This window comes from Orcinus orca, chromosome 9 (genome assembly GCF_937001465.1).
Source record: "Orcinus orca chromosome 9, mOrcOrc1.1, whole genome shotgun sequence".
Taxonomy (NCBI): domain Eukaryota; kingdom Metazoa; phylum Chordata; class Mammalia; order Artiodactyla; family Delphinidae; genus Orcinus; species Orcinus orca.
The window spans coordinates 54161216-54188155 of record NC_064567.1 but is presented as its reverse complement, the minus strand read 5'-3'; the positions used below and the strand labels follow the sequence as shown (position 1 = coordinate 54188155).

At 39.4% G+C, this 26940-nt stretch overlaps 1 protein-coding gene across 5 annotated transcripts in view; it reads right to left on the bottom strand.

Moving 5' to 3' along the window:
- The window catches only part of CDK14 (cyclin dependent kinase 14), a 711364-nt gene that overhangs the window by 559650 nt on the left and 124774 nt on the right, over positions 1 to 26940 (bottom strand). For 3 of the 5 annotated variants that reach the window (XM_049714769.1, XM_049714770.1, XM_033420532.2), the window contains exon 3: positions 14444 to 14475. In XM_049714769.1, coding sequence (XP_049570726.1) covers positions 14444 to 14448 — 5 coding nt within the window. In that variant the 5' untranslated portion in view covers positions 14449 to 14475. Of the gene's footprint in view, positions 1 to 14443; positions 14476 to 21225; positions 21435 to 26940 lie in introns of those variants that run through there. The other 2 variants (XM_004265620.3, XM_033420533.2) reach the window with 2 other exon arrangements.

The following is a 26940-nucleotide window of genomic DNA, read 5'->3' as shown; positions in this document are numbered from 1 at the left end:
CACAAAGGTCACTACATTGGCTGGACCCAGTGCATGGATTGTGAAAAAAGCTCAGGGCAAAAAAAGCCCAGTGGCTGGCAGCTAGACCATTTGCTTCAGAGAAGATGGAGATGACTGTCCCCACCAAGATCAAGCAGTTTCAGGATAAAAAGGATAAAAAAAAAAAAAAAGAAAAAGAAAACACAATGATATTGGAAGCATAAGGAAGAGGAGAAAGAAAGAAATGCTCTGTTTCTTTTCTCAGCACCCACCCTACCAATAAAATGGAATAAGAAGCATTCAATGTCTCTCTCCATGCCCACCTACTAGCTTTTTTTTTCTTACTAAGATATAACTATTGAAAAGATCTGCCTGTTTCCTCTATAGTTTTAGCCTTCACAAACATTTCAGTTGTCACAATATGAAATAAAAATGAAGCTAGAGTCACTTCACATGCACGAGCTAATAATCCAAGCGTATACATAGCCAGGCCTTGAAGTAAAGAAATGAATTTCTCATCTGACACCTTCTGTTCAATATTAACTTTTTACCTTGTTTAAGGAAGGCAATGTACACCCATTGAAAGATGTCCTGACATTATGTTCTGAACATGCCACTTAAAACACACACTCTCATAATGCCTCCCAGCTCCAACCAACCTGTAGGCAGGCCGGTTGGTGATCCAGGGTACCTCATGCAACAGTTAACATTCCATAACCTTCACTGTGGGCAGTGCCCTAATGTCTAACTGGAAATTTGTATTAAACGACCAAGGATCAAGCTTGTATCTCAAAACAATTCCACCCAATCCCCATCCATATACAGAAAAAAATGGCAATACAAGCACAGTTTTAACATAAGCATGAAACTGAAATCTAAAATGTAAAGAGTAATTGACAGAAGAGACCTCCTTGATCTCACGCTAACCAACCACGTTCTCTTTGGCAACTTATTTAATCTGCCTGGATGGACCTCAGTTTCCTCTCTGTAAAATGAGTATAACTTGACTCAAAAATGACCTAGCTCCACTGAAGGAATCTTTTAGGTTCACTCACTCTTGTGCCTTATTAGGAAAACCATTCAACTGTTAGAATTATTACCAAACATCAGTTGCATCTTTGTAAGAACGCTGGGTCCTTTCTCCATCTACCCGCCATACACCACACCGTACCATCCATGTATTGTTTCTCCCTTCTCCTGGGAAGCAGCCTAGTAAAATGCCAAGCACACACTGCAGTCAGAGTGACTAGGCTGGAATTGCGGATTAATGGGCTTTCTAGCTGAGGGGCTTTGAGCAAGTCACAACTTCAATGAACCTCAATTTCCATATTATCCTTCTGTTGTTTTTCCTTTTTTCAGATGTTTCCCCCACGCAGAGGAAACATATGCTTTACAAAGCTGAGATCATACTTACGGTTGCTTTCACTTAACATTGTAATTTTTATTTTTTGCTTTTTAATATTTTATAAATTTTCTGCAATGTGCATACTTACTTTTCTTAATAGCAAATATTTAAATTATTCAGTGAAAAATATGTAATTGTGATAGAAAGGGAAAATTCTGAACCAGAAAAAAAGTCCAGGGTGACGCCAATATGCTGTGTTGCCCGAAAAAAAATATTCAAATGGAGAGAAATGTGTGTGTGTGTGTGTGTGTGCACGTGTGTGTGTGTATATAATAACATAATAAGTGAAAGAAAAGGAACACTGTAGATACTAAAAGTGAATCACCCAAAATTGTGGTCATCCAATGTCATTCACATGGGTTTTAAGATTTTTATTTTCTAATAACTGTAGAGAAAGTAATGTAAAGGCAGACTTGTGTATCTTGCAAAGTACATATTTATTTATTTTTTCCTTTTATGACCAAAGCACCTTTTTGTTGTACATGTAACACACCATCTAGATAAAGTAATGCAAACCTCTGGGGAAAGTTCTGAGCTAAATTAGGGCACCTGGGGACAGGCCATATGTTACCAAGCCTTCTGCACACCTGAACCCCAATATCTAATGACCCAAGGATGCTCATTTATAAAATTAAATAGTCTGCCTTTTAGGAGAAGAGAATCAAGCACTACAGAACGTTCTCCACCATGTTCATTTGAAGACAATATAAGGAGAGCTATAGAGCTGAAGATTTAAAATAAATGAGCAACTATAACACAAAAGATGCTGTAATTCATGCCCTGAATGACTATTACTAACATACTATTTTATCTCATCAATCTTACCTCTTCTTTACCTATAATGTTTTTAATTAATGCAATTTCCATTAAAATTGAAAAATAATCGTTACTCTTATTCATTTTTATCTGTTGTAGAATATTATCTACCTAGCCCCTTCTTTGTTAAACATTTCTTTATCACTGTCTAAGTTTTTCTTTTAGCTAAAATACCTAAAAAATAAATGTGATATTAAGAAATATACAATTGTAGAACTAGGACTATATTTTTGGAACCAAAAATCAGGATGCGTGATCTGAAATCAAGACCTGTTCAAAAAAATTCAGACTGCATGTGATTGTACCAATATCCATCTTCAACTCACTTCTAATAGTTAGTAACAGATATGTTAGAAGAGTGGTCCTCAATCATTTTTATCATCAAACCCACTTGCAGGATATGACACACTGTCAAAAAATAATCTGTGCTAAGCTAACTGCAGGAGCAATATTCTTAAGGTGTGTGATTTGGGGTACGGGGAAGAACCCTGCACCAAAATCTTCATTCAGGGAGCATTTAGAAAACTTCCACCCTCCACACCATCACTGTTTTATAGAGCGGGTGCAATTCCCTATTTTGAAAATCGTTTAAAATAGAACAAATAATGCTCTGAGGTAACTAAGTTATGGCCATAGCCCAGCCTTAAGGCAAGGAACAGACTAGAGGAACATACTTCATTTTGCTTCCACCAAGACATATGTCATGCGTGATCATTTCATACTTGGTACATCACCATGGGCAAACTCTGGAATATGCCAAATTCCTGGTACTCTAACTGCAACTCAGCCCCTTTCTTTCCCACTCAAGAAAATATATCAAAACACAATTAAGAGACTGACATCAATCTGCTCTATATTTTTTTAAAGGAAATGATTTGCATACTTCAATATTTCAGCTGATGGAACACAGAGTTGTAACAATGTGTTTGACGCAGGCTAGGCTACACTGAATATGAAGATACATTCTAGACATCACACTTTATAGACATCTCACATGAGGGTATCCATAGATTGAGAAAACACAATCAGCAGATTGAAAAACACATGGAATTGACGACTCCAAGAGACTTCCACGTTCTCGGTCCAATTCCAAGTCCCTTTCAATACTTAAAAGTCTGATTTGCCAGGCTGGAAAAAACTATCAGTGGAAAGTTAAATAAGTACTCTACCTGATACAATTTAGGCTGAGTATACAATTACGTGTTGAAGCAGTTTTTTCTACTTTAACTATATGGCCATGAAAGCCTTAAAGTTTTTCCCCACACATCCATTAGCATGCATATAAGATTTAATATCATGGAATTTAGAGTAGCTATTTAAAAGACACAAGAAAAAACTATTAACCTCATTATTAAAAATTAAGCATATAACGTTGTGGTGCAAGACAGCGAAACACTGTAGTAAAGAGTACTGTCATACTTTCAGATCATAAAAAATACATATTTTTAAGAAAATCCCCAGGCTCATATGCTGGGAAGGAAGGAAGGAAGGAAGGGAGGGAGAGAGGGACGGAGGGAGGGAGGGAGGAGGGAGGAAGGGAAGAGGAGAGAGACAGGGGCAGGGAGAGGAGAAGAGGAGGAGACAGGGAAAGAAAGAGAGAGAGGAAGGAAGGAGGGAGGAAAAGAAAGAAGGGAGGAAGGCAGAAAAAAGTAAAAGAGAAAATAAAATTTAGAAACTAAATAAAGAATTGAAGAATAAGCAGAACCAACTTTATACATTGAAAATAAGATAGATTCAGAAGGAAAAAGTAAGTATTCCTTCAATTACTGTCTTTACATGGGAAGAGCTCCTTCAGGAAGCCTGACATTGATGCATTCTGGAGAAATCAAGCTTGCAAAATTAAGAGCATTTTGCTGGTTCCAATTTTTGGCTAACTGTGCCTTTTGTAAATTTTATGACACAGAGAATAAGAAGAGTTAAGTGTGTTTTGGACTATAAAAAAAATATTTAATAAATGTATCCCTCAGAGAAGGATCATTTAGAAAGGAATGTCTGTCACAATGCCCTAAAGGTCATCACACTCCAGATCGAGTGGAGACCACGATTCCAGTCCTCAGAGAACCCTCACCCCCTGACTTAGCTGATTTCAATTATCATTATGGCTCCATGAAAAACGGGCCATCTCAAACACAACCAAGCAATTTAAGGATTTGAGGATTATGAATCAGTGGCTCAATTTCGGTCAGAAGGAAAATGGGTATAATGTGCTGCCTATAGCTGGATTCATTTTGTACCTGTTGAAGAAAATCCTAAGTACTTGGGTTACATAGAGAGACTTCCTAAGCCAAAGGTCGGCTTTCTGCAAATGAATTCAAACATGCAAATGAAAGCACTGCCTAGAAGGGAACACCAGCCACCTTACAAGAGAGGCTTCCTACACCCTAATGGGCCTACTTGTCAGGATATGCACTGCCCACAAGAGAGACAGGACGCTACTCAATGCTTTCAACTTCTGTAACATTCTGTCTTTGGGGAATGAAGAATATAAATGTGACTAATTCTCCCAAATGTCATACATTTTGCATTTTGTGACAGGCACCTCCTCTCTGAATCTTTACAGCACTACCCAGACATTTTAGCCACTGTCTGGGACTAGATATAATTATGGTAATTATGTCTACCATAATTAGGGAGAGGGTAAATATGATCAAACATTTATAGAAAGGAAAAACTGAAGTGCAGAAAGTTTTAAGAATCAGAAAATTTCAACTAAATTTCCAAAGAGAGAATTAAGGAGGAAGTGAGGTTCTTTCTCAGCCATCCAAAATGTTGAATTTTAAATATAATGACTTACCAGATTACTGGCATGATCAGAGAACAGTCTGTTAATTTCTAGACCTCTCTCACGCGATGGGTTCATATCATCCAGGGTTGGCAAACATGACCATCGTAAGAGTAAAATAGAATATAAAGTAATGTAAAATCTTACTATAAAGAGAAAGTGAGATTGAATCTGTGCCCAGGCCCAACGCTGCAAGATGACAGGAGCTGGTCAACCTGCGAATGCCAGCGCGATGAAGTCTTGTGAGACTGACTAGACTGAGAGTCAGGTTCTGAGCATATCCAGAGACTAACATAAAACAGACATCAATACAGTTGTCCCTCAGTATCAGCATGGATGTTCAAGACCCTTATATAAAATGGCACAGTATTTGCATATAACCTACACACATTTTTCCATATACTTTATATTTTTATACATCTTTATTGGAGTATAATTGCTTCACAATGCTGTGCTAGTTTCTGTTGTACAACAAAGTGAATCAGCCATATGCATACATATAGCCCCATATCCCCTCCCTCTTAAGCCTCCCACCCACCCTCCCTATCCCACCCCTCTGAGTCGTCACAAAGCACCAAGCTGATCTCCCTGTGCTACACTGCTGCTTCCCACTAGCTATCTATTTTACATTTGGTAGTGTATATATGTCAATGCTACTCTCACTTCCCCCCCAGCTTCCCCCTCCTTCCCCTTTAAATCATCTCTAGATTACTTATAATACCTAATACAATGTAAATGATATGTAAATAGTTGTAAATACAATGTAAATATTATGTAAATAGTTGTATATACAATGTAAATATTTTGTAAATACAATGGAAATGCTATATAAATAGTTGCCACCATGCAACAAATTCAAGTTTTGCTTTTTGGAACTTTCTGGAATTTTTCTTTCCAAATATTTTCAATCTAAGGTTGGTTGAATCCATGGACACAAAAGCCACGGATAGCGAGGGCTGACTGTAAATACCTGATGTACAAATCTCTGATTAGGTAAGGATAATGACAAGAAAGATGTTTTGGGAAGGCTCGAGTGGAGGACTGAGAGATGGAACAGCAAGACCAATTAAGAGGTTATTGGGATAAAACAGGTAAAAGCGATAAAGTTCTGAACTGACGTGCTGGCAGCTGGAATGATGATAAAGATGTTAAAATAAGAGATTACTGTTTGATAAGGGTAGAAAGGTAGGCGAGAGATGGATGATGAAAGGCCTTGAAAGCCAAGCTAGGAATTTAGACTTGAACCTGCAGTTGACAGGGAGTTGTTCTTTTTGTTTTTTTTTTTAATTTTTATTGGAGTATAATTGCTTTACAATGTTGTGTTAGTTTCTGCTGTACAGCAAAGTGAATCAGCTATACGTATACATATATCCCCTCTTTTTTGGATTTCCTTCCCATTTAGGTCACCACACAGTAGAGCATTGAGTAGAGTTCCCTGACAGGGAGCTTTTAAAGTATTACGCAGGAGAATAGCACGATTTGTATTTCAGATCCGTCATTCTGTTGGAATAGGAGGCAAGCTGTAGGCAGGGACGCCAGTTAGAACACTACCGCAGTCCAGACAAGAGAGGCTGAATGTGCACTTCAGCAGTGGGAATGGGCATGACGGAGGGAACAAGAACTAAGCCAAAGCTTGGATGTGGGGCTTGGAGGAACATTTAGGATGGTATCAGGTTTTTGCCTTGAAAAATCATGTGGTTGTGAAAGCCAATCACTGAGATAGGAAAGAGAAAAGGTGCATGTTTAGAGAATATAGGAATTAGTAATACAGATGACCCTTGAACAACTCAGTGGTCAGGGATGCCAACCCTCCGTGCAAAAATTTGAGTATAACTTTACAGTTGGCCCTCTGTATCCACAGTTATGCATCCACAGATTCAACCAACTGCATTTGTTGAAAACAAATCCACGTATGAACCAACCTGCACAGTTCAAACCCATGTTGTTCAAGGGTCAACTGTACTTTATTTATTTATTTATTTATTTATTTTTGGTTGCACAGGGTCTTCGTTGCTGCACGTGGGCGTTCTCTAGCTGTGGCAAGCAGGGGCTACTCTTTGTTGCAGTGCGCAGGCTTCTCATTGCAGTGGCTTCTCTTCTTGCAGAGCATGGGCTCTAGGCATGCAGGCTTCAGCAGTTGTGGCACACGGGCTCAGTAGTTCTGGCTCGTGGGCTCTAGAGCGCAGACTCAGTAGTTGTGCCCCACGGGCTCTAGAGTGCAGGCTCAGTAGTTGTGCCCCACGGGCTTAGTCGCTCCACGGCATGTGGGATCTTCCTGGACCAGGGCTCGAACCTGTGTCCCCTGCATTGGCAGGCAGATTGTTAACCACTGTGCTACCAGGGAAGTCCCAATGGTCAACTGTTTTTTGTATGCACTGAAATCAAGGTGACTATAAGATACAGAGGCAGAAACATCTAATGGGCAGCTAGATATCTGGGTTTGGAGTTCAGAACAGGAAGCTGAGCCATCCACACTGACGTGAGTATAATAACAGAGCAGCCAAAACCAAGGGACAAACTACTAAAGGAGAGCAAGAAAAAATGACCACAGAGCACAGGGGTTTCCATTACGATGGAAGAGACGGGGAAGACTTAACCACGCTCAGAGCCTCGGCTGAAATACCTGTAAAGGGGAAGAGACAGGAAACGTAGATAAGAAAGGAAAGAATCAATTACACAAGCTTCTGGAGTGGAAAGGAGGGAAAGGCATCAAGAGGATAGGAGGAGGAACCAGGCCAGCAGAGGAAAAGACACATCCTCCTCTCAGGGAAAAAAAAGAAGTATGATTAGAGCAAATAAGGTATATATGTAGGCAAGGAGCTGATGTGTAATATTATTGTGTTCTAAGGTGAAGGCTGTTATCAGTTGAATTGTATCTACCAAAAATTCCTATGTTTAAGTCTTAAGTTACCCCAGTACCTCTGAATGTGATCTTATTTGAAAACAGGATCACTGCAGATACAATTAGTTAAATTAAGATGAGGTCATACTGGAGTAGGGTAAGCCCCTAATTCAATATGATTGATGTCCTTATAAAAAGGGGAAATTTGGATACACAGACACTCACTGAGTGAAGATGATGTGAAAACACATGGAGAAGATAGCCATCTACAAGCTAAGGGAAGAGGCCTGAAATAGATCCTTTCCTCACAGCCCTCAGAAGGAACCAAACCTGCCAACACTTTGATTTTGGACTTCTGGTCTACAGAATTGTGAGAAAATAAATGTCTGTTGTTTAAGCCACCTAGTCTGTGGTATTTTTCTATGGCAACTCTAGCAAATTAATAGAGAGGAAAAGTCATCTAGTAAAGGAAGGAGGGGCGGAGGAGGGTAGCTAGAATGTTTGAGGGAAGTGGAAATGTTTCAGCAGGAAACAGCCCAGCCACACAGTGCAAGACTGTGCACAGTTGCCTCAGGTTCCAGCGAAGGCTGGAAATGATAAATTTATTTGCAGAGTGATTTCCTCAAGCAGCTTTTGGCAGCCACTGGGTAAAAAAGGAAAAGATGCCAGGTCAAAATCGAGACCTCGCAGAGTAGATTACAAGCAAAATACAAAGGGGTAAGGCCACTGAGGATACTGTCAAGGGAGTGATATACCATGAGTGAACAGAAAAGGAAATCAAGGAGGGAGGATGGGTTGTGGGACAGAAGAATGGGACAGGGCAGGCAGAGGAGGGGTCCTCTGGAAACTGAGAGCCAGCAAAGAAGAGATAGAGGGAGTATAACAGGAGCAAGAGGGCTAAGGAATGACTGTTACTGAGATTTAATATTTTAGATGAGCAAGTCAGGGAAGTCTGAAGCTGGAACACTGTATACAACAAATACATCATTCACAAGACACTGAGGCCTCCAGTGATGAAGACAGTTAGGGTGAGAAAAGACTGCAACAGCTTCCACCATCCTCAAAAGATGGAAAAGAATGACCAGGAATATCCCCAAATCATATTTGTACCTAACCCCTAGACTTTGGTTCTCATAAAAATCACTGCCGTATTTATCATCTTGGGTATTAGTTATCTCTTTATACAAAATAACAAAGAGGGACATGGACTAGAAACTGAGCTCAATGTACATTGCCCGCATCTATCTCCCAATCTGGGTTGGCTGAATCCGTGGATGTGGAACCCCAGATATAGAAGGATGACTGTAAAGTTCTGTGTGGATTTTTGACTGTGCGTGGGGTCAGTGCCCCTCACCTTCACATTGTTTAAGGGTAAACTTTATGCAGAGACTAAACAACATACTACTGAACAACCCCAATGGATCAATGAGAAAAGCAAAAGTGAAATAAAAAAACACCTTGAGACAAACAGAAAAGAAAATACAACATATCAAAACTTATGTGATGCAGAAAAGGCAGTTATAAAAGAGAAGGTGGGGAGGGGTAAGGGTAAGCTGGGATGAAATGAGAGAGTGGCATGGACTTATATATACTACTAAATGTAAAATAGATAGCTAGTGGGAAGCAGCCGCATAGCAGAGGGAGATCAGCTCGGTGCTTTGTGACCACCTAGAGGGGTGGGATAGGGAGGGTGGGAGGGAGGGAGATGAAAGAGGGAAGAGATATGGGGATATATGTATATGTGTAGCTGATTCACTTTGTTATAAAGCAGAAACTAACACACCATTGTAAAGCAATTATACTCCAATAAAGATGTTAAAAAAAAACAAGGCAAGGATGGCCCTTTTCACCACTCTTATTCAACACAGTACTGAAAGTCCTAACCAGAGCAATTAGGCAAGAAAAAGAAATAAAAAGCATTAATTGGAAAGGAAGTAAAGCTTTCACTACTTGCAGATGACATAATGCTAGATATGGAAAACTCTAAAGACTCCACCAAAAAACTGTTAGAAGTAATAAATGAATTCAGTAATGTTGCAGGATACAAAATCAATGTCCAGAAATCTGCTGTTTCTATATACAAATAATGAACTATCAGAAAGAGAAATTAAGAAAACAATCCCATTTACAATTGCATCAAAAATTAAAAATATTGAGGAATAAATTTAACCAAGGAGGTGAAAAGACCTGTACACTGATAACTATAAGACACTGATGAAAGAAATAAATGGAAAGATATTCTATGCTCATGATTGGAAGAATTAATATGTTAAAATGTCCATATCACCCAAAGCAATCAATGGACTCAAATTCCATTGGCATTTCTCACAGAAATAGTATGAACAATTCTAAAATTTTTATGGAACCACAAAAGACCCTGAATAGCCAAAGTAATCTTGAGAAAGAAGAACAAAACTGGAGGTATCATGCCCCCTGATTTCAAACTGTATTACAAAGTTATAGTAATCAAAACAGTATGGCATAAAAAGAGACACATAGATCAATGGAACAGAACAGAGAGCTCAGAAATCAACCCACACATATATGGTCAATTAATGTACATCAAAGGAGCCAAGAATATACAGTGAGGAAAGGACAGTCTCTTCAATAAATAATGTTGGGAAAACTGGGCAACTACATGCAAAAGAATGAAACTGGACCCCAATCTTATACCATACACAAAAACTAACTCAAACTGATTAAAGACTTAATATAAGACCTGAAACCATAAAATTTCTAGATGAAAACACAGGCAGTAAGCTCCTTGACATTAGTCTTTACAGTAATTTTTGGATTTGACACCAAAAGGAATAAAAGCAAATATAAACAAGTGGGACTACATCAAACTAAATAGCTTCTGCACAGCAAAGGAAAACATCAACAAGGCAATTGGATTGTTGAATTTGCCAGCAAAGGAAACCATCAACAAGGCAACTGGATTGCTGAAAGGAATTAAAAGGCAATCCACTGAATGAGAGAAAATATTCGCAAATTGTGTATCCAAAAGGGATCAGTATCCAAAATATATGAAGATCTTATACAAGTTAATGGCAAAAATCAATCCTATTAAAAAATGTGCAGAGAATCTGAATAAACACTTTTCTAAAGAAGACATACAGATTACCAACAGATATAATGTAGAGCGTTGTGACTATAGTTAATAATACTGTTCTGCATATTTGAAAGCTGCTAAGAGAGTAGATCATAAAAGTGCTCATCACAAGAAAAAAATTCTGTAACTATGTATAGTGACAGACATGAACTAGACTTATTGTGGTGATCATTTTGCAGTATATACAAATATCGAATCATTAACTGAAACTAATATAATGTATTATACTTTAATAAAGAAAGAAGGAAGGTAAGGAGAGAGAGAGGGAGGGAGGGAAGGAAAAGGAAAAATAAATAAATAGTTCTTTCAAACAGGTCCATAATTCTTTTTCTCCTCTGTTCAAAGTCAAACATTTACATACACCTAGAGAAATCCTCTACATGAGCCAGGAAATAGCAACTACACTCCCTCTCCAGGCACTCTGGAGAAAGCCACTCCTTGAGATAAGGAGCCCTCCAGCTCATAAATACTGAGTTAGGAGTTGCCACACCTCCATGCATATCTAAGAAGCTGACCCAGCCTCTAGATTCCAAGACTCAAATCTTAACTGGATTCCAATGGACTGTAAGGTCCTCCAACTCTGACAGGAAAAGTGGAGGACCAAGAAACGAATTCAAGAAAACATCTACCATTATAATCTGAAGATGATCACAGAAGAACTCAGTGACTTCCTGTTCATGTAATCACAGATCTAGTACTCATTTCTGATCTTGGTAAAATTGTAATTTTATGTTGATTGTTTTGTATGCTGCATTTAAAGACAGAAAGCAACCTGAAGATCATAGTTTTACTGATTGGTTTTACAAATGAGAAAACTGAGTCTTGGGTAAAGTAAATGACCTGCACAAATAGCTAGGAAGTGGCAAATGAGAATCCACATCGGCTGACCCTGGGATGAACACTCTCTCTTCATTTGCAACAGATATTCATTCATATTCAATAGATATTTATTGAATATTAACCATGTGCAAGACACGGAGGGACTACAAAGCAGAACGCAGGCAGTCATTCTCTCAAGGAACCTAAAAAATGTGTATTTTAGACAATATTTTTACAGTTTTAATATGCAAATCATCACATGAAGTCTTACATGGAATTTTAGGGGAATACCTGAAAGCAATTCTCCTCAGATCTAATACTTAACTTTGAACTAAATCTTTCCATCCTCCTTGCAGCCCTTCAACTACAGAAGGCAGATGTCACGGTAAGAGCATCAATAATGATGGCGAGGACAAACACAAGGACAATGACAAGACCAAATATAAGACATTTACTGTGTGCCAGTGACTATTCTGGTACCTTTATACACTTAGCTTATCTAATCCTCTCAGTAACCTCAGAAGGGAGGTATTATTACACCTCTATTTTTTATAAAAGGCCTGGGGAAAGGAAGTCGATTGCCCTTGAGAGGGTGGTTGAGTTGGGGTTCACACTCAAGCATGTCTTTACTAAGACTGTCTCTCAGGCTCCTGGCCCTGGGCCTTCCCTGATTAACTGAAAATCACCTGTCCCCCCCGCCCCCGACCTCAGTGCCTTCACCTTTGAAATGCTGAAATCGGCCACATGATTTCCAGGGTCCCTTCCAGATGGAACATTCTGTGATTTACTGACTTAAGGTATCTAACAAATCTCTTTCCTTTAGCCGAGGAAGGAAAACACTTTATAAAAGCTAAGGATAATTTTGCCCCAAATTACAAAATCCAGGCCTTCAGCTTTACAGAAGTTTGGGGGTAAGGGAGGGCAGGTAGTTACGGGTTTGACTCATACATTCTTAACTTCCAGCTAGGTTCCAGCCTCAGGTGTTTTTGAAAGCTGATGTCACAGCCACATGGCAGAATAACATACAATCATTAATGGTGGTGTTTAAACAAGACAAAAAGTTTTTTAAATTCCTAATAATGATTAGGAGTCATCTGTAAAAACATGCAAAAATGTATTATAGGTTAAAAGAAAAAAGTAGGATGTAATACATGGGCTATAGTTTGGGTGGGGGGGTTGATTTTGTTTGTTTTTTACATGAGGAAAGAGGCAAGAAGGACATTCAACAGTGGTTGTAATTGGATAATAGGATTTGGGAGTTTTTTTCTTTTCCTTTTCCTTATTTTTTTTAATGTAAACTTAAATTACCTACATAATTAAAGGGGAGACTTTTCCTTATGAAGAGAGAAAAGGTGCCCAAAATTCTCACATTGAATTCTTCTGAGAAGAAAGAAAATACTCTCCTAAAAACATCTCAGTAACACTGCAGAAATTCTAGAAATACAGGTTTAGAGGGGAACATCATTATTACCCACTACAGATGGGAAAGAAAAGACTCCTTTATTGCTTCAGGTCTAGAATCACTAAGTTTCACAGGATGTTTCAGGAATGCTGGCAGGGGAAGTTGCTTTGGAGTCCAGGGACACACAGCTTTGTAGAGCTGGACCCGGGGGAAAAAAGAACAGGTGCAGCAGACAAAGCAGCAGACCATGAGAGCCAAATGTCATGGGCCCCGTCCAGAAATCCCAGTCTGGAGCAGGTTCCCCCTCAGTGCTCTTGCCCTGCACCACAGCCAGCCACATGGCCAAGGGGACTTTCCATGAGCACAAATGTTCTTTCCTCTCTGAAGCACTGCAGCAGAGGGAGGACAGGTAGCGTATTTCATGGAATCTGCAACTGTTAAAACAAATCAAACCACAACCAAACTAATCTATGCTTTCATCAGGCTGCAGGATAAGCACATTGTGTAGATACATCTGTGTTCATACATAAACACTCAATATATATACATATATATAAATACGTGGCCCAGTTTACAACACAGATCAGTGACTGTGGCTTTGGATGGCGACAATCAAACACTTCACTCTACAGCACTCTTGAGAACATTCTGTAAACACATTATTCCTCTGGTGATTCCCACTGATACTACCAAAAACTCAGGAAAGAGTACAATTGAAAAATCACATTCAGAATGTTATTAATTACATAGGAACCCTCTGCCTTTCTTGAACAGGCTTTTTTGCTACTTTGTGGCAAGTAGATAAAGACAGATCTGATATACAAAGAATAGGAAAACTGGAACAGGAAAAGTCAGCTCCTCCTTTGGGAGTCTGACAGACAATATGTGGCGTCAACATCGTATCATACCCTAGTTCAGAGGAGGGCTGCAAGGGAGCCGTGGAGCCCAACTTGCCACAGCTCCAGACATGCCCTGAGTACACACATCACACTGGGCTTCACCAGCACTAACAACATCAGGAAAGCAACAAAACAAAGGCCTGCGGGTGCCTTTTGTTTATTAATTTCAAAAGACACATTTCTGTTGATTGATACCAAAATTCAATTTGAACAGTTATTTAAAAATGGAAAATAACATAATGTAACTAAATAAAGAGATGCCATGGCTTGTTTTTTGTTTTAGGGCATTTTTTTGTTTGTTTGTTTCTAAGTGCAAAGTTGGCACCTACTGACTTTACCTGGCCGTAATTAAATACTTCTAACATTAGATAAAGAAATTTAACCTACCTCATCAAAGGTGTTGTCGTCTTTCTTCAAAGCTATAAAATAAAAGGGGAAAGGAAACAGTTATTGTGAAACATCTCAAAGACACTAAGTATCTAAGTTCTAAAAAACAGAAAAAAAAAAACCCAAAGCAATATGGTGTTTTCATTTCAAAAAGTAAAATCGTACCCCAACCTGAATAACAATGTTATGATACAAATGTGAAAACTGCAAATGAGAGAGAGAATTGCACAGCACGCATCTTTGTGAGACACTTTCATAAATATGTAAATGGAACTATCCTCCCAGCTGTGGAAAAGAAGTATGCATATCTTTCCTCTATTTCTTCTTTAGTAGGAAAATGTTTTAATGAAAGTATTAAAGAATCAAAAAGTAATCTTAAAAAAATTTCCCCTTAAACTTCTGGTGTTTGCTGGTCTATCATTAAGCATGGTGGCTGGACCTCCCAAACCAGTTGTCAGGAAGACATCCACTCTGCACAGTGCCCGGAATGAGATTTTCATACTGAGAGAAGTTTAAGTTTGATGATGAAAGATCAAGCGTGTAAAATAAGCACTGCAGAAACATAATTCAAACAGTTTCAACATGATAACTATTCTAAAAAAGTATCACCAAAGGAAACAATACATGTGGAATATTTTATAGGTACTAGCAAATACTTAAAATTTATTTTAAATATTCATGACTTCAGAATTGAAATTTTATTACTCTAAAGAGAAAGAGAAGTATTTCATATATATAGTTGGCAAACACCTAGTTCCTTAAACCCTACAATTATTTAGAATGTTTCAGATTAAGGAGAATGCACAAAGGAGTGAATTTAGCTGAAAACACAAGTTGGAGAAATGTTTCAGAGGTACAGAATTGTGCATAAGTGCTTACTGGTCTATACTGGATAGTTCTATTCAGGATAGAAGTGCTTGGGTAGCTCTTACTTGGAAAGCTATGTTCTGACCAAAGCAATGGAAAACAAATAGTTTGGGCAGTTAAGCTCTGAGAGAAGTCCTGTGCCTAAACTGAAGCCATCACAGCAAAGCTTATATTATACCGTCTAGCAATCTTGCAAAGGTTCTTTTCTCTGTGTCATACTATAAATTTGTCTTTTTAAAACATCAAGAAGTCTGTGGTTGTGGTGATGAGTTAAGGCAGAAAAGGGTAGGTCAAGAGAGATAAAATGTTTCTCAAAGTTTAATTTTTAGTCTTCCCCTTTTGCCTAAGAAACTGATCTTGTAATAATTTTCTCTACTTCCTTCATTAGAGAACCATTTCTTCCGAATGGAAAATAAAAAGACAGATCTTTGTCCCAGTTTCAAATGGTTTATCTTGCATCCAATTACTCACCCATATTACATAATGTATTTGACTTAATTTATATTAAATCTAAAATAACCTACTTTGGGGAATTCCCTGGTGGTCCAGTGTTTAAGATTTAAGACTCCATGCTTTCACTGCCAAGGGCACAGGTTCAATCCCTGGTGGAGGAACTAAGATCCCGCAAACTGCTTGGTGTGGCCAAATAAATAAATTAAATTAAATAACCTACTTGGATAGAAAGGTAGAAGATCCTAGGTGATTCTTAATGGTGACATTTTTAATTCACAATATAAAACTTCTAATCCAGAAGGCTTTCTTTAAATATCAGTCAACAATGTTACTAGACTATACCCCTCACTCTCTCAACCCAAGGCGTGTCCTTTAATTAACATACTTGACTAGTGATTCCTTCATAAAATATTAGTGACCTATGTAAATATAAACAAGTTGTTCCATCTAAAAAAAGAACAATTTTTTGGAATAAGAAATGATTAGCTCACTGATTTCAAATACAAAGTGAATTATTGTACAACCTCACTCATTTAACAAAGATTAAGGTAAAACACATTACGTTGTTGCCATGCAAAGTGCAAAGCTACAGCAGCAAGCTTATCATTCACAGCACAGACGTTTAAATATATCTTCTTTACTTGGGACATGATAAAAGTTCTGGAGATTAAGCCATGGGTTTTCCTAAGCAAAGTAACCAGTAAGAACTACAGTTGATAACTTCTCTCAGGGAATTGCAAACAAGGAAGGAAGACCCTCAAATTGAGAGATTAGGAGAGTAGAAACTAGAATGTCTTTAACACCCAGACTGGACTATTTCTCTCTTGCCACCTAAGTCCTGCCAATTCCTCCAACATTCTGGATAAAGGGGTGGGATCTGTAGGCAGAAAGAAAAGGAGGAAATAGAAGGGTCATTGCAGGTGTATTTCCTAAGATATAAAGAGCAGGAAGCCAGATTATCTCCCCTGTACACTATTCTCAAGCCCAGGACACCAGAGGGGAGAATATTTTAAGACCAAGAAGTCTACCCTTTCATTGAACTCTTCATTGCTAGATTGACACCTCGCATAGTTTCTTTAAATATTGTATCCTTTCCCTGAACAGCAGTCAGTGGTAACAAAAAAGACCAATTAAAGATATCTTTGCCAAATATTTATCAGGTCATTGATGAATAAACTCTGACCTAGACAAGCACACAACATCTCATTATTGATTACATTCTCTGATTGTCATTAATTATTCATGTAAATACAAACCCACAATTGTCTTCAAGGATATCATGGAATAACAAGCATATTACATTTTTCTGGGTTAACAAAGGGGCATATATTAAGCCATCTAAGATAATCAGATATTCTATTCAGTCCTCTGCTCAGACATTGCTCCCGGCAGAAGTTTTTCCATGATCTCACCAAGACTAAAATGGTATCCCCTCCTATGTTCTTCAACAGCAAGTTATGCTAATCTTCATGGTAGAATGTGTCCATGCTCATTCATTGGCCTGTCTTCTCTTAAAGTCCTTGAGGACAGGGACCAGTAACAATGGTCACTGAATCTGAATGCCAGCACAATATCTAGCACATAGGAGGTACTCGATAATTACTGGCAGAATTAATGAGTTGCACTTCAAAGGCAAAAGGATAGCATCTTACCCTTTGAGATACACTAAAGTTTTGGCATATGAAAACCATGTACTATTCTCTCTTATGAAAGAATCATAAATTCCATTTCACAGTTTTCAAATTAAAATCTTTTGAAACTACATTGGGAGAGGATATGGCACAATAGTTAAATTTTGCCTCTGAACCTTTAACCTTACATTTTTCTTTTTGACAGAATGGATTTATCAGGTGACAGCTGGACTCTAAAATTACACTCTTACAGAACAAGGTAACAAACTCCCAAATTCAGTGTAACCACAGCCTCTTCCTTTTATTCAGTTATCTCACAAACTGCATCTTTCAAAGAAATGGTATACGTAGGGTTCATCTCGTATATCGCAGAGTATAAACTTCCTTTCTCTAGAAGATCATCCAACTAAGTGTGAAGAAATGCATTCAAATGAATATGAAGAAATGTCAGTTCGACCTTAATCTTACACGGGATATTACAGAAAGCCTTTCTCCTTCTAGGCAATCATTCAAAAATAAAAAAGAAACAATGAAAGAAAAGAGGAAATGAATTTTAATATAAATTTTTTAAACAATTTCCCATTTGTCTTTGTTTATGCTAACCTAAATTTTAAAAAAAAAGCATGAGACAACTATAGTAATTCCTAATAAGTGAACACACTGACACTATTTAGCAGAAAACCATAAATACTCACTCCTGAAATCAATGGATGACTTTGAAATTCAATTACACCCATCTTATAAAAGAACCATAGCTGTGTTATAGTCACTCCCTGGCAGATGTAGTAAATCAGAGTGCTATGGCTTGAAAGTCAATGTGTTTTTATAATATAGTAATCTCAGATCAGCTGCATTTGAGGTGGGCAGTGACAAAGTTGGCCTGAGCTTTCATGTGTGAGTAAATTAAACATTAGCATTGTCGCTTTTATATAGTTAGAATTATTATTAATCTTTTATAATAATGATTAATCCATAATTAATGAATATCATAGACTTTCAAAAATTGTCCTCATTTTCTATAGATGATCACTAATTTTTCATGGCTAAACAATGATACTGTATATTTTACCATTTAACAAACTACACTTCTGAATCATACTAAAAAAGCAAAATAAAGTCAGTATGTTTATTTCAAAAGCCGGAGTAGATTGGTTAAAGGGAATGAATATACTGAGATGTTGGATTACTCAGCAGGAATAAACCATTCACTCTTTGATCTCCTCATGAAGTACCAACGAAGAAATGAGGAAGATAGGAGATAAACAGAGAAATCAGAAGGAATAATAGCCTCCAATACTGATCTTCACCATGTGACAGATATTGCACTAGATATTTTATGTATTTTATCTGATCTAATCTTCACAACAGCCTTAAGAAAACTGACAGATAAGGACTCTAGGATCTAAGGAAATTCTGCTAGTTGTTGCCCAAGGCACACAGCAGGCAAGGAAAATGGGATTCGAACCCAGATCAGCCTAACTCCAAAACCCATCCTGTTTTCAGGTTAGCCACACTGTAAAGTCAGTGGTCACTTCTCTTACTTCTCTTGCTTTCCACCTAGAAGATCCATACGTCAGCATGTTGTAATCACCAATAATGATAATAACACATTATGAACATCTATTGAGTCTTTATTCCATACAACACAGGACATCATATGCATTATTTCACTAAATGCCAATAACAAAACTGACTTGAAAAACTGAAGCTCAGAAGGTGAGGGACCTGTCCAAGGTCACTCCACTACAAGCGGCAACACCAGAAATCCTAGTCCATCTGACATACAGCCCACACCTTTAAATCCATGCACTATGTAATCCCACAGTAAAGCCTCAATTCAACAGCCTCCAGCACCTTAAAAATCCTTAAATAATCAGATTGATTGCATGCTTTTTGATTTTACAAATAAAACTTCAAAAAATAAATAGATAACAAAGACTTATTTTCTGTAATGCTACTCTAATGAATGTCTTGAGCTTGTTATACAATCATAATCATTTAAAACCTCTTTATCTCCTTTTACAGTATTCCGGAATGAGATTTGCTATTCGAATCATGACCCTCCATCAATACAAGAAATAATCAGTTATGATCACTTCACTGTACTGTTTCTGAAAGGGAGGAAGTAAAATCTACTAGAACTTAGAAGACGTTTTAACAAGAGTTGTAATCAAAAGGAGTTTCACATCACTAAATCTCTGTAAGCTAGAAAATCCAATTAACTATAGTACCCCATTTGCCAGCATTGTAGTTAATCTAAATTTTACTGATTGTCCATCAAAACCTTGAAATTACCTAAACATAAGGAATTTTTATATTAATGTCCTTGGTTTCTTACTGAGATTCAATTGCAATGAATTATTTAACACAAAACTGGAAGAGTTCCAACAGAGTCATTAGCATTAGTAAATATACAGTTAATGCCTTATAGAACAGGGCTTAATGGACTCCAGAACCCGCCTCTGTGATAGTTTGGGTCAGGGACTGAAACATCCTCCTTAATAAAGCACAGCGACTCAACACCTTGCTTTCTCACACTCTTCTTAACTTCAAACTTCATTTGAATCCAGGGGCTCTTCATACACATCCCTAACTCCTAAGAGTAAAACTGCAAATATCCCATACACAAAATAAATAAAACCAGGGCTAAATATTGGTTTCACACCATAACTTTACAGTCATCTTGGGAAAGATTATGTATACCAATATGGAATTTTCAGTTTAAAAACAACAAAGAAAAGTAGGCTAAACATTTTTTTGACTTGAGGAAAGTTTGCATATTTCACGATGCACTTATACAATGATTTTTAAATGAATGGATGGAAGGACAAGGACAATACTCATATGCACTCCAGGGTTTTATTTTAAGGAATTAAGCACCTTATGCTTAATTTCCATTAACACCTTCATTAACATGGATGACATGTTAAACAAGTGAAACAAAGGCTAGAGGCTCCTTAGGGACTCTGAGGGGTTATTTTGTACGATTTTCTTGCTGAAAGCAGTTACCTGTGTAAATGAAAGTTAAGATGTTAGAGAAGATAGCTACCGTCTTAAGGTTAAAAGGGGTTTTTATGGCCAACCCTAGAAATCTAACCACCCATTCCACGTGACACTGTTGTCACCCTGTTATAGTCCGTGACATGGATTTATTCTTAAATGTCCTAAACATTTCTCGGTCGGTTATCTGTCGGTCAATTGGTTGGCTGAGTTAAAGACAATAGCCTTGGTCTAGTAAATGGAAGAAGTTTGGGAGACTTATTCCTAAATGTTCAGACAAGTTCACGGCGCGAATTTCTCTGCAGCAATGGAAAGATTCAGAGGACTCGAGACTGAACGCCCAAATCTCGCTTTCGAGGACCCGAAGTACCGAACAAAAGGTCCCAAGGTATCTGTCCCACTTCTCTTTAGGTTGGATGTGTTAAACAATACCAAGGTACAAACTCAACATTTCACCAATTTCCAAAGCTAAATTATTGACCAAACACCCAATACCAAAGCCTGCGTGCAAAAAAATAGGTGACCCAGGCGGCCGCGCCGCCTGTCCCCGGCGTACGCGAAAGCAGGAGCGCTAGTGGCGAGGAGAGGGAACCCAAATTGTAGGCTTAAGACCATGCACAAATGAACCCTCAGGTCCTGAGGGAAAGAGGTGTCTCTCGTTTTTGTCGTCGCCCTCCCGCAGGTCCTGGGCACTGTTCCCTCCACCCTCCGCGCGCAACGCCCCCCACGCCAGTCCCGGGTGGCCGCTGCACCGCCAGTGCCAGAAGCGCGGGGCCGAGGGCGCGGGCATGGGGGCGCCGGGCCGGGTGCCCGGGACAGCACGCCACTCACCAATGCGGCTGAAACTATCCGACAAAGTTCTCCGCAACTTCTTCATCTTGCCGATCTTCTCGGGCGGCTGCGGCTCAATGAGGTCGCACATCTGGGCGACACGGGGCTCGACCAACTTCCCCAAACTGGTCCAGAGCGAGCGCAGACAACGGCGAGGACGCGCGGCGCGGCGAAGGCGGCGCCTCCTCCTCCTCCTCCTCCTCCACCTCCTCCTCCTCCTCCACCCCCTCCTCCACCTCCTTCTCCGGCCGCGAGGCGACGCGCAGGGCTGGGGAGGCGAGCGGCGAGAGGCAGGCTGCACTCCGGCCTGGGCCGCGGCTGGACGAACGGGGGCGTTCTACGTGGTGCTGGGGGCGGCTGCGATAGCCGCCGCAGTGGTGGCCCAGCGCCGTGCCGCCGCCGCTGCCGCCGCCCGGCTCATTTTCCCTCCTTTGTAACCGAGAGAAGCGCGGCCGGCGGCCGGCTGTGGGGGTGGCGCGGGCGGAGGCGGGCCGGGGGCGGGCCGGGGACTAGGTGCGAGAGCTTGGGGTCGCCGAGGGCGCGGGGCGCGGGCGGGAAGAGTTTCGGGCGCTCGGGAGAAAGAGCCGCGGCGCGTAACCGCCAGCCGCCCCGCCCTCAACCCCCTCCCGCCGCCGCCGCCGCCGCCGCCGCCGCCGCCGCCGCCGCCCCGCCTCCCCCTAGGCCCCCGGGCGCGGGACCCCGGAGCGACCTCGGCCCCCCGCTCGGAGCCCGAGTCCTCTGCCACCGTCCCTGGCCTGCTCGCGACCCCGCGCTGCTCCCTCGGCTGCCAGCCCAGCCCGCGCGCTCGAGGACCCGGGCCCGCGGAGGGCCGCGAACGGGCAAGGCTGGGAGCGGGCCGCCACTGGGGACCCGGTTCTCGCGCTGTGGGGAGGCCCTGAAAGGAAAGGGGCTGAGCCTAGGTCGTTCATCGTAGTGGTTTTCTCCCTGCTGCGATCGCGTGTGGAAAGAGCTTGTAATTGGGGGTGGGGGGTTGGCCGAGACCAATGCCTCCGGGTCAGGGGAATGGAAAGGCCTCGGGGATGCGCTCAGGTTTGACGTTGACTTTTTGTTTTTCTTCAGTTTTGCCAAGGAAACTGAAGCGAAAGAGCTAAAGGGAAAGATGGGCCCGTTTCTTAGGAGAGTCAAGTGCAAAAGCAGAAGCGTCAACTGTAACTCCCCAAGGCAGGGCTAGTGCTCTGTTTCCTTCATCCCTCTGTCACACTGAGTGACGGACGGTAATGTAGCTGATTTCTGAAATGAATACCCAGTTCTATAGTAAATAGCAAACAGAAGCCCTTAGTCTATTTACCATTTTTAGAATATATTTCTAAACTGGAAGACTCAGAGGCATAAACATTCTGACCTCCTCGTCCCCTACCACAAAAAAGCAACTTTAAAAAGCGGGGCTGGGGGGAAGCTTTATAAAATCCCAGAACCTACAGTTCGGGCAGCAAACACACATCGTCTTCATTCGGCTAAAACACGATGCAGCAAGCCTCCAAAAGTCAGTCTCCCAGGGGAGAGAGAAGGAAGATGGGGGAAAGCCTGAATGTGTTGATTTGGGGCCAGCAAACTCCTTATGAATAGAAATGTAGTAATCTTGAGTCATCTGGCTGTGTAAGTAAAAAGAGCTTGTGAGCGTGTGACAATGTTGTTTGGTTTAAAGGAAGTTTTGGGGAGTTTATGTTTTATTAATAGATTTTTATCTGAAAACAAAAACTAGCCCCCTGCCTTCCTTAAATTGTGAGGTAGAACACTGATTTGTTCTGCTCTGCACTGAGCACATTATAGGGACTTGATAAATTGCAGCTGATTAAAGCCAGGAAGTCAAGCCAAGTGGGGGCAGAGGAGGGTGGGGAATTCCTCAAGAAAGTCCGTATGACTTAAAATGGATGTTGAGTCCTGGGGACTATAACTAGATATCACTGACAGCACCAAGCATGGCCTCAGAAAGGAAAAAGGTTGACTTTCACCACTTACTCAGGTTAGTTAGGGAGAAAGGTATCAGCTGCTTTGAATGAAAAGACAAAAGCAACCAGTCAAAATACTGATGGGCTCTACCTATCCATCAACAAAGATGAAGAAGTAGTCATTAACTGAATGAACTTTGACAACTATATATCTGTGGCTATCCTATTAATCATATTATTCACTCTGATAATGGCTGTTTCATATATATGTGTGTGTATGTGAGAATATATATAATATATTCATATTCTGTTTTACCTTCCCAGTGTTTAGTATTATTGACCTTTTAAAAGATAAACTTCTGTTTGAATAAATTATGGTATATGCATACTATGGTACACAGGTAAACATTTTCAAAAATGAGATAGATCAATATGTATTGTGTAAATATGTCTAGAGTAAGTGAAAAAAAATTTACCATTAACCCGTTTTCATATTTATAAGAAAAAATTAGACATGTATATGTTTCTATATGCTTAGAAATTTTCTGAAAAAGAAGAGAACAACAAACTGTAAGTGTGTACACCCAGAATACAGTAAGTCCCCTACATATGAACAAGTTCCATTCCGAGACCACATTTGTAGGTCCAATTTGTTCGTAAGTCCAATGAACTTGGACTTGGAGGAAGAGGAGGTGAGAGATGGTACAGCTGAAGGATCGTTTGCAATAGGAGATGGAGGGCAAGATGCAATTTCACTCATGCCTGATGTTGACAGCACTGGTTTTGGTTCCTTGCTGGATTCAATTCTATCTACCCTCTTGAAAAAATGATCCAGTGATGTCTGGGTAGAAGCTCTTTTTCTTGTCATAGATGATGTGGTAGCACTGGATTGCATTCTGAAAAGCTGCTGCAACCTTCGTGTATCCTCCTATGTTCAGGTCATGTGCCTCAAGGACTAACAGTGCCTCCTCAAATAAAGAAAATCCCCTTGCCATTTCCTGCATCATGAATCTCTTTGGTTCTTCAGTTACTTCTTCTTCCTCTTGTCTCTCTTTGTACCTTCTCTGGGCCTCCAATTCCATCAGTAAGCTCCTCATGCTGCACAGCAAGGAGTTCAATGAAATCATCCTCTTACAGATCTAGCTTGAAATAAAGAAACTGTACTACTGTACTCTATACGGTACTGTACGGTAAAGTACACAAAAGCACAACCACTTGTAGAGGATGCACACACGTGACAATGTATGCCAGACACATGAACTAACTTACATGATTAAACATGCAAATACATGTTTGCATCTTTGAAAGTTCAGAACTTGTAGAGAGACCATTTTCTTTGTACCTTTAAGTATAATTTGAATGTTTTATCCCCCCAAAATGCATTGTTTATAATAATACAAATAGTAATTTAAAACATAAACATAATATTTACTTCATTTTAACCTATCCCACTCCACCTAATTACAATGGTATACCTTGCAGGAGAAACAGTTGTTAGTAATGGACCAAGTAAACCTTGGCAATTATGAATAACCAACTCCCAGCACATGCTTATCTGCTTCCTTTGTTGGTTATAAATTAAAATGGCTAATTTTGCAAGAAACTGTGATACAAAGAAGGAAATTTTTAACTGGATGCTTTTAATATATGTACACTTATGTTATAGGATTCAACTTTTTTTTTTTGGCCATGCCGCCCAGATTGTGGGATCTTAGTTCCCCAACCAGGGATAGAACCTGTATCCCCTGCATTGGAAGCCTAGAGTCCTAACCACTGGACCACCAGAAAATTCTCAGATTCAACTCTTTATATGGTTATTCGTTTCACATTTGCCTTCATCTTAGATTGTAAGTTCCCTGAGGGCAAGAGCCCTAGATACAAAAGGTATAATGCCTGTTTCATAGTGGATGTAAATTAAATGTTTGTCAAATGATTAGAGAATATATTGCTGCCACTGAGAAGTAATGTGTTGTCCTCAGAAACAAAGATGACTATTCAGCATCTGTGTGGCATATGTATTTTCAGTGGGAGGATGGATCTGTGCCAGTTCTCCATCTGAACTTCTCATTCACAAGGTTATAGTTTTGGCTGGCCTGAATTAAAGGTGCAGTGTCTGCCTATAAACAGATAAACTTACCGAGGGGCTGAACCCAGCATGGGTTGAACTGAATCGAATTCATCAATTAAAGCATGTGTGTGTATTAATTAGGCCTAGAGTGATAGCAGCAGTGGCTGGAGACCCAGGACTCATGGGTTTTCGTCCCTACTCTATCACAAAGTGTTGTGTGGCCTTAGACAAATAAGTGATTTACCCACTTCCTTATCTGTAAAATGAGAGTCTTGAACTAGCTGACCTCTAGGGTTATCCATACCGGCCAAATTCTAAGTTGAATGGTGAAATTTCTGCTCTCCCAGCTTAAACACTGGGATATATTAATGAACAGTAATTAATACACAAATAAGAGAGACAAGGATCCAATGATAAAAATTATGAGAAATTTAAGATACATTATTTCTACTCATGTTATACATAAATTATGCTTTTCTTATGAATGGATCTTGTCCATGTAAGAAAAATAGCAGGCTCATATGCTGGCAGTAAATTTTAAGGGAATGAATCCTAATCTAAATCAGATGAAATATAGAGGATTTGATTAGAATCTAAAGTACCAACAAAAGCAGAAGCAGATTTACTGACCTGAAATAGTATCAAAAGATATTATCAGAGAAAAGAAATCTATGAAAAAATGATGCCAAGGATGTGGGGACTAGAGTTGGGAAGTGAAGTTAAAGTGAAAACATATGTTAATTAATGTAAAATTTTAGAATTTAGCCAGTGTAGATAGCTAAAGATTAAGACATATTGTTGACTGTAATTACTAAAGTGGTAGAAACTAACGTAATTGAATATCCTCTTAGAACTCTAAACAGTTACCCCAGTTAATTATTTTAACACTTTATTTTTTTATTTTCTTTTACTAAATAGAAATCTAATTAGTCCAATTACTTAAATGCAAGCATTTACATTAGAAAACGAGTTCTCTTCAATCAAAATTATGTAACAAGAATTTAGCACTTTACAAAATTCTGTAATATGTCACATGACATACATAGCTATAACTTTTTATGTTGTAGCAACAGGCACTTACGTCAAGACTTCAGATTTTATTAAAGGACAATCTAAAACAATAGTAGAGTACAGATATAAGAAATGAAAAGGACCTCATGAATGGCAGTTAAAATAGATAACAGGACAAAAGCAAGGTAAAATATAATGCTCCAAGTGGCCTCTACATTTTGGTAAAAGATAGAACTATCTGAGAAAAACTATTTTTACTTTGAAGAAAGTTATAAAATTACATTAATTTAAAAACGTTAACAGATGCATGATGTATGCAACTTACTTTCAAACAGTTCAGAAAAAACCAGACATATGTAGAGTGGAAAAGATCAATAGAGAAAGCATACAAAAATGATAAAGCCAACAGTACAAAATGTTAATAGGCAAATCTAGGTAAAGGGTATATGAACGTTCTTTGTGCTATTCTTTTTTTTTTCTTATTAGTCATCAATTTAATACACATCAGTGAATACATGTCAATCTCACTCCCCCAATTCATCACACCACCACCACCACCACCACCCCTGCGGCTTTCCACCCTTGGTGTCCATACGTTTGTTCTCTACATCTGTGTCTCAATTTCTGCCCTGCAAACTGGTTCATCTGTAGCAATTTCTAGGTTCCACATGTATGTGTTAATATACGATATTTGTTTTTCTCTTTCTGACTTACTTCACTCTGTAT